Here is a 13004-nt window from a genome sequence, read left to right as displayed (position 1 = left end):
ACTAAGAGAAGGGACATAAAAGAAATGACAGCTAAGTCAATGAAGAGCATAATATCTGTGCCAATATCAGTGTCTAAAACAGCAAAAATGAAGCTAACGGCATCTCCAGATAATCTAGCATCCATGATGTCCAAAGACCAAAATAAACTTATTCATTTAGACCCAGTCCCATCTTTCAAAGACAGGCATGAAATCAAACCGTGGCTACAGAAAATATTTTATCCTCAAGGAATCGATATAGTCATCGAAAGATCAGATACTAGCAAAGTGACTTTTAAGTGCAGGTCCGTACGATCGAACGTAGGGTTGAACCCTAAATCTAAAGGTAATTCTTCAAGGTCGCATGCGTGTCCATTTAGAATTAGAGCCGCCTACTCTGTGCGGTTACAGAAGTGGAACGTGGTCGTTATGAATAACATACATGCGCATGAGCTAAGGTTTGATTTGATCACTAAAACAGACGACTATAAAAAGTTCAAGGAAAATCTTCGTCAGAAGAATGACGAAAAAGCTATCAAAACATTTGACGAATTAGAATATAAGACAAGCTTAAACTTACCACTCGTTAGCCCCATTATATCCTGTGACTGTGGCTTAACCAAGGAAATTGAAGCTTTCAATAACATTTTTCTCCCATTATCAAACCCCCCCTTGACGTCTAAAAAAAATTTGGTCAAAACGAATAAGAACTCCGTCTTCAAAATAAACTCTAGACATATGGACAATTCAAAACATAAGCCAAGGTTGAAAAAGAAGTTGAATCCAGATCTACGTACTACCGGATTTTTGGACAATTTTAGGACACAGAATTCATGTGTACCGATGGGAAACGAAGAATCTTTAATGAACTTGAACGAAATTGATTTCACCAATATGTTTTGTAATGATAATCCTATCCAAAATTCTAATACAGGGATGGACTTTTTTCCGGACCTTACTCCAGGTCCTACTTCCTCTTTTATATTTCCTTCAACACCAACAGAGCCCTTTCCACCGAACAAAACGGCTCTAGCCGCTTCGGAATCAACAACATCCTCCCCAAATTTCATGGAAACAGATGTTACTAATGGGGACGAGATCAAACTTTCCAAAGATACCAAAAGTAACGCGCCAACTTCTGATACAGATATCACTACTAATTTAGGCAAGGAGAGAAACGAAAATTTTGGCATACTAAACTACAACTACGAAGCATTGCTTCACTTCAATGATGAGCAGTTTAATGAATTGAACTCTATTGATCCGGCTTTGATATCAAAGTATTAATGACTTGGTCTCTCCCTCATTTAAATGGTACCATCTTTAAATATTTGACAGAATTTAATGGGCATAGACAATGGTGATGTAAGCACTATTGAGGAATCTTGGACTCCTTAAAGCTAAGAAAAAGTTAAAGCATGGGGTACACATAAGGCATTTCATGGCTGCATGCGTTTAAAAGTTTTATTCTCCAAGCTGATTGATTGTAATGCGCTTGATCTTTCCGTAAGGAATGCGCTACACAAGTCAACTATTTAGAACTTTCAGGCATTTCAGTCCCCTAATTTCACGTGGAATTAGTAAGTAAAAGGTTTACATAGCAAATAACTATCAATAAAAAGCAGAGGAATGGTATTCGGACATACTGCACGCAAGGATTGAACATACATGACTCTCCTCGATTTTTTACGCATCTCTAAGAACTTAATCCCTTCAACGTAAATATGATATTGAATTAAAATGAATTGTACTATAGAAAATATAAAGGGAGCGCTCTTTCCTCTCATCTCCTTTTCTTTTTTTACAATATGAACTAGCTTAAAACAGACAACACACAAGGCGTTTGTTAGGTAATTAATATAAAGAAAGTACGCCAGATTTTGGTGGAGGAAAAAAAGAGAGAAGAAAAAAGTGAGAAGAAAAAAGTGAGAAAAAGTACTTGAAAATGGTTATTGTATTTTTTTTGTTCATGGAGTTTAGAAATCTTGAAAATATTCAGCATATGGATCATCACCTTGAATACCATAATCTAGCTGTTCTTCAGGATACTGATCGAATAAAGACGTATCACCGATACCTGATGTGATAGGAGGCTCATAAGGAGTTTCAATGTCCTTTGCTAACAACCTTTCCCATACAACTTCACTGAACCACGGATGAGCTTTGATATCCCTGGACCCGCTTTGTAAATTACCAATTCTTCTTGTTAAATCTGCAGTGATCAGTTTGCTTAGTAAATCCACGACGTCGGGATGAAAATATGGTGGATATATTACTTTACCTTGTAAAATCTTTTCGTACGTCTTCATTGGCGTAGTATCGTAGAAGGGTGTGTAACCAGCTAACATTTCGTAGATTAGAACACCTAGAGACCACCAATCCACGGATTTATTATATGGCTTTGTGGTAATAACTTCCGGGGCAATATAATCAGGAGTCCCACAAAGAGTCCAAGTGACTGTTTGCACCTCCTTGGCGAACCCAAAGTCAGTTATTTTAATATGGCCGTTTCTATCCAACAAGATATTTTCCGGCTTCAAATCCCTGTAGATAATATTATGAGCGTGTAAGTACTCCAATGCCAGTATGACTTCCGCAGCGTAAAATTTTGCTACAGGATTAGGGAACCTTTGGGACTTTCTCAGTAATGAGAAAAGTTCACCACCTTCAATATAATCCATCACCATAAAGATATTCCTAGCATCTTGAAACGTACCCCACATTCTAATCAAAAACGGATGCTCTACAAGTTTTAACATACGTCGTTCGTCATTTGTATGTTCAACCTGCTTCATCTTAACAACTTGTTGCTTCTTTAAAACTTTTATAGCATAATAGCGACCATTGTGGACAGAGCGCACCAAATGAACCCTACCGAAAGATCCAGTACCGAGCGTCCTCATAATTTGGAAGTCATGTAGTGTATATTTACCTTTGGACACCAGAGATTTCTGGGGCAACTGGGATGTCAGCATTTGTTGATGTTGACGCTGCTGTTGTTGTTGTTGTCGCTGCTGTAAGTCATGATGCGGTTGTAGGACACTTTGTCCGTAAGTATTTGCGTTTTGCTGCTGGACTGTTTGACCAACTGGTTGAGTCTGTTCCGCAACGTATTCCATACCGACAATGTTCAACAGTATATGATTTAACCTGAATGAAGCTGCTGTCTGTGCCGGCTGTATATTTGCACAAACTTTCTTGGTCTTCCGTCGTTATTGTCTCGTGATTGTTTCCTAATCAGACACTATAAGGCAAGGCAGTTATCGAAAATACGAATTGATTGTTGTCTTCCCTGAGGTCCTTGTTGAAACTGTCCTAAAGTCGTGATTGATCTTCGATCGTTGGCCCTTTTTTACACTTGAAAAAACAAATTGGCCAAGAGGTGCTGTGCTCCCCCTTAATTTCCTTCCCGAAGAAAAAATGCATAAAAAAATGGTTCTTTTACCGATCTTCTTTATTAGGCAAGGGAAGGCCAAGATTACAGATGTTAACTCGATATGGGATTGTGTGTACGTATATGTAAATAATAATAATAATATATATGTGTGTATATATATATATGTTTATATATACATATATTTTTTTGCGTGTTTTTGTGCGATATATGTTGGTTACAACCAAATTGACTGGCCAGCTGGTTTATCTTGAGGCGGTTGTTGTGAATTAGATCTCATTTGAGGAGGTACAGATGCTTGGTTAGTATTGAAATTATTGCTGTTTATTTGCGGAGGATACTGAGTAGCCCTGGTTGCCACCATCGGAGCTTGCTGCTGTTGCTCCTGAGAATCCCTTTGTTGCTGTTGTAGTAATGGTTCAGGATAATAATTTGGTCTTTGGCCACTTTGTTGTTGCTGTAGCTGTTGGTTCTGCGGTTGTGGCTGTGAACTTTGAACCTGTTGCTGCGGCTGCTGTTGTCTTAAGTTTTCCATACCTTTATCTAGTGCGTTCAATAGTTCCTCCGGTAAGGAAGAGGCTGCGTTATTATTCAAGATAGTTTGTTGTTTGATCTCTTCTGGTGAAGGATTGTGTTTGTCTTCGTTTTTGTAGTAGTGGAAGTGCGTAGGGAACTTCTTCATGGCTAATAGTTTAATCTTGTTGAAAGTTTCAGACTTATTGTCTGCGTTGTTGCTTGCATTTGCCGCATTGTTATTTGCATTTGAATCACCCTTCTCGATGAGGAGGTCCCTCTGCTTTTCCACCATTGCCTTTGTGTAACGCAACATCGTCCAATCGAACAAATGATCGTTATGATACTCTAGTTTGATACTCAGATCTTTAAACAGCCTTGCCAGGAATAAATAATCTGGCTTCTCATCGAATTTCAAATTCTTACAGTAAGCCATGTATTCTTGAAACTCCAATGGTAAACCTGAACATAAAGTTTCCACGCTAACATTTAATTTCTTTTCCATGATACGGTCGTATTTTTGTTTCTTGGTGGTTGCTTTCAAACCTTGCCATGGCAAAGAACCTTTACAAAAGTAGATCAAGACATAGCCTAGTGATTCTAAGTCATCTCTTCTACTTTGCTCTATTCCAAGATGCGTATTAACACTTGCATAACGAGCTGTACCGGTCAAGGACTTGTTCTCTCTGTAAGGAATATGACGATGTGTGTTGAAATCTCGGTACTTTTTCGAAAGACCGAAATCAATAACATGAACGGTGCTACCACGGCGTCCTACCCCCATCAAAAAATTGTCTGGTTTGATGTCTCTATGAATAAACGACCTCCCATGTATGTACTGAATACGGCAAAACATTTGCAAAGCAAGCATGATAACCGTCTTAAATGAGAACCTTCTGTGACAGTAATTGAATAAGTCTTCCAAAGATGGGCCTAAAAGATCAATGACCATGGCGTTATACTCACCCTCTCTGCCAAACCATCTGATGAATGGAATTCCCACACCACCACTCAAATATCTGTAGACGCGAGATTCATAGTCCAACTGAGGATGTCTGGACCTGATCGATTCCAGCTTGATGGCTACTTCTTCACCACTAATTAAGTTTGTGCCGTGGTAAATATCACCAAAGGAACCACTCCCAATCTTTCTGCCAATGCGAAATTTTCTTCCTACTCTCAAATCCATCTTTTTTTAATGTATCCTTTCTATAAATATATCTTTTCTTTTTGGTTTTTTTTTTGGTCGAATATATCGTAGTTTTTCGACTTTTTTTATCCTTGAAACCTGAAAATATCTTTCTGAGTACCCAATAGAGGTTTAAAGATGCTATTAAGATGTCTTCACCACCAAATGCTTTCCTCGAGTGTCGAACCTTCCTTTTCTTTGTAAACCAACCACGTTCCATATATGTGGTCGTGTTTCAACTTTTTTTCTTCGTCTCCTTTTCCTCGTTGCACCAAAAATTCTCAAGAAAAAAAGAAATTCAAACCGTGGGCTGCCTCTCAGTAGTAAAGACACCGACCGGACGAAACGCTGAAACAGAGCGATAGTGGCAGTGAATCTAGATAATCTGGTGGGATTGCCACTAAGTACTTGTTAATCCGGCTACAGCTGTCCCATACATGGCTTTCTCTAGTAATAAAATGGTGCTCATTTTGTGGTGCCATGACGGGTAATATTTATCACGTGACTCTACCTTTTTTATCTCTTTATACGAAGGACGTATCGAGGACAATAGCGAACTTGGTTTAGATCTTTTAAAATACAGTTAAGGGAGGTATAAAAACGGCGTTATTGATGTTATTTATGTTATTGATGGATAAGGGCTGTAAGAAAACAAGAAAGGTGCAAGATGGTTGAAATTGTGGGCCACAGAGCTTTCAAAGGAAAGTATCCTGAAAACACGCTATTAGCATTCGAGAAGGCTTATGCAGCAGGTGCAGATGTAATAGAAACTGATTTGCAAATGACTAGCGATGGTATGGTGGTGGTAAACCATGACTCAGACACTGGTCGGATGTGGGATAAAAACTTGGTGATTAGCGAGTCAACTTGGGAGGAAGTCAAGCAATTGCGCTGCAAAGAGGATGGTTCCTTAGCAATGATGACATTGAAAGAAATTCTAACGTGGGCAGTGTGCCACCCAGGAGCCAAGTTGATGTTGGACATCAAGTTTACCAACGAGAAAATCATCATGGTCAAAACGTTTGCTATCATGTTGGAGGTTAAGAATGATCTTAAGTTTTGGCAGGACAGGATCACGTGGGGGCTTTGGTTGCTAGATTGGTACGACTTCGGTATCGAAACAGGTGTTCTGAAGGATTTTAGAGTTATTGTGATAAGTCTGTCTTTGGATATCGCTTCCCAATTCGTGAAGCGTTCTTTGACGTTGAACGATCCTCACTATAAACTTTTTGGTATCAGTGTTCATTTTGTCTCTTCGTGGACAAGCCAATTTAGACTGAAGCTGCTACCTTTGCTTATGGAAAATAATATCAAAGTTTATTTATGGACTGTCAACAAACCTGTAGATTTCAAATATCTGTGCGAATTGCCTATCCATGGTGCCATCACAGATGACCCGATCAAGGCAAGAAAGTTATGCGATGGTCATGCCGTGGTGAAGATGCCCACCGCTGGGAAAAAGTTTGTTGCACCCAGTCTGGCATCTGTAGATGGCCTAAGATTTCATGCTTTTATCAAGGTTTATAACATTCTTTGCACACTCTTATATTCCAAATGGGTCCACATCAAGTTGTGCGGTTGGTCTATTGCCTATGTGATTTTCTTGTTTCTTCGAACCATTCATTTCCTTTAAACTCTACTCTGACGTAAATTCTTCTCTTTTCAATACTCTCTCTTTTACTTCTATATATATTTTTGTATACATGGATGTCACGGTACTATAAAACAAAATTTTTCTTTGTTATAAACCATTTCTCCGCAAGGTTGAAATAGTGAATTTTTAGATCAAATCATAAAAAAAAGGAAAAAACGATAATGTCAATAGCCATTTCTTTGGAAACAATACTTAAACTGTTCTACTTTTTATTTTGAATAAATATATATATATATGTTTGGGATAACCATTAATAAATACTAGTATGTTTTTAAGCTGGAATGGCAGGAAGAGGCGTCTCTCTTTTTATGGTTTCTTGAGTTTCCTTATTTTGCTTCTTCTTATCCTTTCTGTACACTCTTGTGTTCCCTGGTGCAAACCCACCGTTACCAAATAATGCCCATTCAGGAGTTTTTTCCAAATAGTCCATATATGTGAAGTCTTTGCCCGAGTTTAGTAATACGAAAAATTTATCAAAATCGATATGCGTATGCCATTCCCCGTTAATTTTGAATTTGGTGTCTGCAATTAGCAAACAGTTAGAGTGTGCATGTTCGGCAGCCAAGTCGTAATCTAATCCACGTCTTTGTAATTCTGTGGTAAATGCCTTCACGAACTTTACACATTCCTCGTAAAATGGAATATTTTGCATAGTTAGGGGATTACCATTACCATCAGAGGAGCCACTGAATGTGGCACCTTTGACTTCAATGAAACATGGCAAACCACGTTGAACCAAATCTGCATATGCGCTAACATCACCCATATTGAAACCTTTCACTAAAGTTAATCTGAAAACTGTTCTTTGATGATTTTGCACAGTTTTCAAAATTTCTAAGCATTCTACCATTCTCTCCCAGAAATCTTTATACAAAGGTCTATCCACTTTTTTCAACTCTGTCTTGGTGGGTGCATCAATGGAAACATATAACTGCGTTACCTTAACAATATTTCTCAAAGCCTCTGGATGTTGAGCATTACACACAAGAAAACTGGTTATGCCCTTTTGATGTAATAATTGAACAAATTTATTGATATGAGGATAAAGAATAGGCTCACCGACAAGAGACAAGGCACAATGACGAACTTCAAATGCCTTGGCAAATCTCTCTGCAATAACACCGGGCACACCCCTCATCTGTTTGATCATGGAATAATGGCCCTTCAGAGCATTTTCCAGAATGTATTCTGGTTCATCTACTTCCCATCTCCAGTTTTTTGACACAGGATTTGTACCATGCCTCCAACAGAAGACACATTTAGATGAACACGCTAAAGAAGGAGTCAATTCCATGCACCTACTGGATGCGATATTAAAAAGCGATTTCTTATAACAGGACCCTTTACCACGTAGTTCATTCTTAGTCCATCTGCAGATCTTAACACCCGAATGAGAACCAATAACTTTGTAACCTTGCTTTGTCAAATTCTTGTATGTTGGGCTGTCTTTCGCCACCATTTGTTTGATTTCATCTGCACCTGAAAATTTGTCATTACCATCTTTGCCGCCAATATCCTCTACGTCACCCAATTCATCACTGCCATTATCTTCTTCTCCTTCGTCTTCAGAGTCTGCGTTCTCATCATACTCGTAAATGATTGGTTCATCATCTTTTAACGTCTCCGCTAACAATGATGTCCACTCATTAATTTTGGCACTACCTCCTGTTTTCATACAAATTTTACCTAAGGGGAAAATTCTCCTGCCACCTAAACGAGAAATCCAGTGGTCGGCTCTTTTCGCTTGGTAACAAAACTTTTCAGGCCATGATTCTGAATCACCAAGACCTAAAACCGTGTAGCCAACCAACCTTCGTAATGGATAACTATCTACTCTAAAATCATTGGCATTCTCTTCAAGGGTTTGTAGGAAATAATCTAGGGGGCAATCGATATCATAAGACGGTAAAACAAGCACATACAGTGCGTTTTCAACAGGAACATCTACGAAATAATCATCGAGATCGGACAGGTCATCAAGGTTCAAAAGTTTTGGTTTATTAGTCAATTCATCCAATTCGGTTAGTTTGTCGTAAACGCTTTTTGCAGCTTTCGAAGCCGCACCTTGCAGGGAACTATATAACACGTAGATTTGAGAACTCAGAAGCGTTTCATTCGAGATAGTTAAAGCACTCTTGATCAATCCATCTGGACCAATCTTCTTTGAAACACTTAATTTTTTACCAACTTTGGATTTTGACGAGGTACTTTTGGAAAAAACCTTGGGGGTGCTTGACCTTTTCTTAGTGGGCTTCTTAAAAACATCTGTAAAATCCACAGTTACAGGGAAATTTTTGGCTTCCTCAACTTCAGGAGCAACATTTTCATTGTTACTAATCTTCTTTTTAGAGGAACAACACCCTCCTTTCTTTCCACTTTTAGATGAGCAACACCCTCCTCCGCTTTTCTTCTCACCCCCTTTTGAAGAACAACAACCTCCTTCATTACCACCACTTTTTTTCTTACCAGAACAACATCCGCCAGTCTTTTTTCCACCATCCGCGGTCTTCTTATCACTGCAACATGAGTTTTTCCGCTGTGTATTCAAGGTTAACTTCTCTGGACCATCTTGGCCACCACCGCTGGATTCATTACAATAAATACCATAACCAACTATAATGACCAATGCTATCGAAAACCTCCCGCCAAAATATAAATATGCAGCGATTAACGCGCCAACTACTATAGCACCAGCTAAACGAAAACCATCCATACCTTGCTTCCTATTGCAGTTATTTCCTATTGTTGCCAAATGGACGATACGACGAATTATAAATTAATTATGGGTAACTTGAGCTCTGGAAAATCAAAATTCCATAACATTTACCATATAAGCTAATTTCTATGTTTTATACACAAATATCGGGCATCGCATCTTCCTTCATAGCGAAAAATTTCATCGAAGCAATATTCGGATACCCGGGACGCTTCTGACCAATGAGAAGCCAGTTCCTTAGTAAGTGTATTAGATAGGTGCAGATGGAATTACATACTCTATTCTATCATTCTATAAGGAAGGAGTAGTGCTATTTGCGCACTACGATAGTCTCTGCGGCTGTAGATGATGTTCTGGTGAAAGAATTGGCTACCACGAACTGGATCGCGTGATCTACTTGGTCCACATCCACATCGTCTTGCTTCTCAAAGTATTGGGTATGGAAAGCCTTGGCATCATCTGAGATGTATGCACTGTGCTCGAAGTTAGCATACTGTCGTCCAACCCATTCATATTTGTTTGGAAACGAATTACTTCTCGTTTTCAGTAAAACCCAGAGTATCAATAGGTCGTAAGTAGATTCAAAGATGACTTCCTCATCATCCTCATTACTGAACAACGAAGGTAATTCCGCCTCTACAAAAGCAGGGTCATTCTTGAGAATTTTGCTCATGGTTAGTAATTGGTGCTTGTTCTCGGACAGCATTGTTTTCTCCAATTTTCTCAACCTCGTTACAGCCTCTTTTAAGATTTGCTTTTGACCTTTGGTATATATGTCAGCACAATAAAGTCTGTAAGGATCGATCGCATATGAGTCATCAGCTGCAGGCGGCCCAATGACACACTTGAGTTTGCTGTGTAATGCATTTCTTAGCATTTGTATGCCCTCAAAACGGGCTCTCAAATCATGTAGACTCTCCTCTTCGGTCTTGGAGAGGTAGGTAAAAAGATCCAGTAATGGTTCTAAGCTTTGTTCATTGTTAATATTAATGAAATAAGTCACTCCATCTACGTAGTCCGTAACACTACGTGCAACCTTCTTTTCTTGTTGGCCACAATCTTTGTTTTCGAAAGCATATGTTGTATAATCTGACAGTAAGGGCAGCTTCAAATTAGGTTCCGTTTCAAGAATGTTTGATACCACATCTAATGGCAGTTTGATTTTCAAAGCCACTGAATCAAATATGTTGTCTTCTAAAACAAACCCATATCCAGACAGTAATTCTTCATTTCCCTTACCGCCATAATTATTCGATAGTTCTCGTGATTGGGAAGCGATTCCAATTTTTTCATAGCAGAACCACCCATCTTCAGGATACCATTTGACTTTAGAACGGTAGTCATGATTTAAAAGATCAACGATGGGAAGTAGTATGATAGAATTATCAGGACAGCTTTTGTTTAGCACATATTCGGGGAATGCTCTTGAAATGAATATGAGGTGCGACCATAAAAATGCAGAAAAGGAATACCAAATAGTTGGTGTTTGAAGTTCCGTGTTCTTCAAAATCTGCTCATACAGGGTCTCGTATGTCAATTCATCGAGCTTATGAAAAGTCTGAATGTCATCTGCCACTCTTTCCAAGTCAAACAAATCAGAAGAACTGACCAATTCAAGCCACTCTTTAAATATGCCTGCAAATTTTTCGTGAATGGAATTCCCCAAGTTTGTAGATGATAAACGCTCCAACTCGCTTGGGTTCCAGATCAACGGCGAATTTAGTCGAAAAGGTAGCGCATCCAAGTACGGTTTAAATTTCTCATTCACACGAACATCGTCCACGATAGTATCATTATCTCTATCGAATTTTATTTTTGCGAAAAACAACTTCAGCCATCCGTTGATATTCTTAGTGGATTCACTGAGCTTGAAAAATTTCATAGGCAGATTTCTCGAAATAACGATCTCAGGAGGAATCTTGATGCTTGGATTGTCTATATCTTTTTCACATACGCAAATAATGCCTTTAAGATCGGTATATTCAAACTTGAGTTCCTCTGGGACTATTACACCAAATGTTGCACCCCACTGAAGGAGTGCCTCCAACGCTTCTGACGACATGAGAGTCTTTCTCTGTATCTATAATCTTTCTACTTCATCTTCGATACAGCACTGCTTATTGAACAGTCTGTTTGATTTCACGCGTTTTTCCTCTATGGCGCTTATTTTGTTTACCATTTTATAAGAGGTATGAGCAAAAACACCTGATGCAATTGTTCAAATGAAGCCATAACGAAAGCAAGATTGGTATTGGAGAAAAGGAGATTGGGAGTTTGAGATACAACGAAAGGAAGAAGGAAGGGAATGCAGCGCAATAGTCTTGTAAATATCAAGCTGAACGCTAACTCGCCATCGGGAAAGGCCACAACAAGACCAAATACGTCCAAGATCAATAAACCATGGAGGATATCCCATTCACCACAGCAAAGGAACCCAAACTCAAAAATACCTTCACCTGTACGAGAAAAATTGAACAAATTACCTGTAAACAATAAGAAATTTTTGGAAATGGAAAACTCCAAAATCCCATCACCCGTAAGGAAAGCAACTTCCTCCAAAATGACACACGAAAATAAGAAGTTACCTAAGTTCAAATCACTATCTCTCGATGATTTTGAACTAGGGAAAAAATTAGGAAAAGGTAAGTTCGGCAAAGTTTATTGCGTTCGCCACAGAAGCACAGGATACATTTGCGCACTGAAAGTAATGGAGAAGGAGGAAATAATAAAGTACAACCTGCAAAGACAATTTAGAAGAGAGGTAGAAATACAAACATCATTAAACCATCCGAATTTAACTAAATCGTACGGCTATTTTCATGATGAGAAAAGAGTATATCTGCTAATGGAATACTTGGTTAATGGGGAAATGTATAAACTATTGAGGTCGCATGGACCCTTCAACGATATCTTAGCGTCAGATTATATTTATCAAATTGCCAACGCCCTGGATTATATGCATAAGAAAAATATCATTCACAGAGACATCAAACCTGAAAATATACTAATAGGATTCAATAACGTTATTAAATTGACGGACTTCGGATGGAGTATAATAAATCCTCCAGAAAGCAGAAGAAAAACAGTTTGTGGGACAATTGACTACCTTTCTCCAGAAATGGTGGAATCAAGGGAATATGATCACACTATAGATGCATGGGCCCTTGGTGTCCTGGCATTTGAACTACTTACTGGTGCGCCGCCGTTCGAAGAAGAAATGAAAGATACCACATATAAGAGAATAGCTGCATTGGATATCAAAATCCCTAGCAATGTCTCTCAAGATGCGCAAGATTTAATACTTAAGCTATTAAAATACGACCCCAAAGATAGAATGCGACTTGGTGACGTAAAAATGCATCCTTGGATATTAAGAAACAAGCCCTTTTGGGAAAATAAGCGATTATAGAATTAAATACGACAGAATCGCTTGAAATGCGCTATTAATCACTCCCGCATATATCACATACATACTAAGTATTCATTTCTAATATCTCATTACTCTTTTGGACGTCGTGTGTTGCGATATTTGATTAAATTTTCTCGTTCTTTTTTTCCT

The 13004-nt window shown here is 38.6% G+C and overlaps 7 protein-coding genes across 7 annotated transcripts; 3 read left to right on the top strand and 4 right to left on the bottom strand.

Annotated features, from left to right (window-relative positions):
• Positions 1 to 24: 24 nt before the first annotated feature.
• On the top strand, positions 25 to 1266 carry AFT2 (Aft2p; the record flags this gene model as incomplete). The annotated part of the gene is made up of 1 exon (XM_033913679.1): positions 25 to 1266. The coding sequence occupies one exon, from the start codon at positions 25 to 27 to the stop codon at positions 1264 to 1266; it is 1242 nt and encodes a 413-aa protein (XP_033769570.1).
• A 689-nt stretch (positions 1267 to 1955) lies between these two features.
• Positions 1956 to 3098, bottom strand: TPK2 (cAMP-dependent protein kinase catalytic subunit TPK2; the record flags this gene model as incomplete). Its single annotated transcript, XM_033913678.1, has 1 exon — positions 1956 to 3098. The coding sequence occupies one exon, from the start codon at positions 3096 to 3098 to the stop codon at positions 1956 to 1958; it is 1143 nt and encodes a 380-aa protein (XP_033769569.1).
• A 492-nt stretch (positions 3099 to 3590) lies between these two features.
• Positions 3591 to 5075, bottom strand: HRR25 (serine/threonine protein kinase HRR25; the record flags this gene model as incomplete). The annotated part of the gene is made up of 1 exon (XM_033913677.1): positions 3591 to 5075. The coding sequence occupies one exon, from the start codon at positions 5073 to 5075 to the stop codon at positions 3591 to 3593; it is 1485 nt and encodes a 494-aa protein (XP_033769568.1).
• Positions 5076 to 5742: 667 nt separating this feature from the next.
• PGC1 (phosphatidylglycerol phospholipase) lies at positions 5743 to 6708 on the top strand (the record flags this gene model as incomplete). The annotated part of the gene is made up of 1 exon (XM_033913676.1): positions 5743 to 6708. One exon carries the CDS (start codon positions 5743 to 5745, stop codon positions 6706 to 6708), a length of 966 nt encoding a protein of 321 aa, XP_033769567.1.
• Positions 6709 to 7000: 292 nt separating this feature from the next.
• On the bottom strand, positions 7001 to 9442 carry TYW1 (putative tRNA 4-demethylwyosine synthase; the record flags this gene model as incomplete). The annotated part of the gene is made up of 1 exon (XM_033913675.1): positions 7001 to 9442. One exon carries the CDS (start codon positions 9440 to 9442, stop codon positions 7001 to 7003), a length of 2442 nt encoding a protein of 813 aa, XP_033769566.1.
• A 313-nt stretch (positions 9443 to 9755) lies between these two features.
• On the bottom strand, positions 9756 to 11507 carry RKM1 (protein-lysine N-methyltransferase; the record flags this gene model as incomplete). The annotated part of the gene is made up of 1 exon (XM_033913674.1): positions 9756 to 11507. The coding sequence occupies one exon, from the start codon at positions 11505 to 11507 to the stop codon at positions 9756 to 9758; it is 1752 nt and encodes a 583-aa protein (XP_033769565.1).
• Positions 11508 to 11750: 243 nt separating this feature from the next.
• Positions 11751 to 12854, top strand: IPL1 (aurora kinase; the record flags this gene model as incomplete). The annotated part of the gene is made up of 1 exon (XM_033913673.1): positions 11751 to 12854. One exon carries the CDS (start codon positions 11751 to 11753, stop codon positions 12852 to 12854), a length of 1104 nt encoding a protein of 367 aa, XP_033769564.1.
• Positions 12855 to 13004: the final 150 nt, after the last annotated feature.

The sequence above is a fragment of the Saccharomyces paradoxus genome, chromosome XVI (assembly GCF_002079055.1).
Source record: "Saccharomyces paradoxus chromosome XVI, complete sequence".
Lineage (NCBI taxonomy): Eukaryota > Fungi > Ascomycota > Saccharomycetes > Saccharomycetales > Saccharomycetaceae > Saccharomyces > Saccharomyces paradoxus.
Note: the sequence above shows the minus strand (reverse complement) of the source record. Positions and strands in the feature narration are given on the sequence as shown.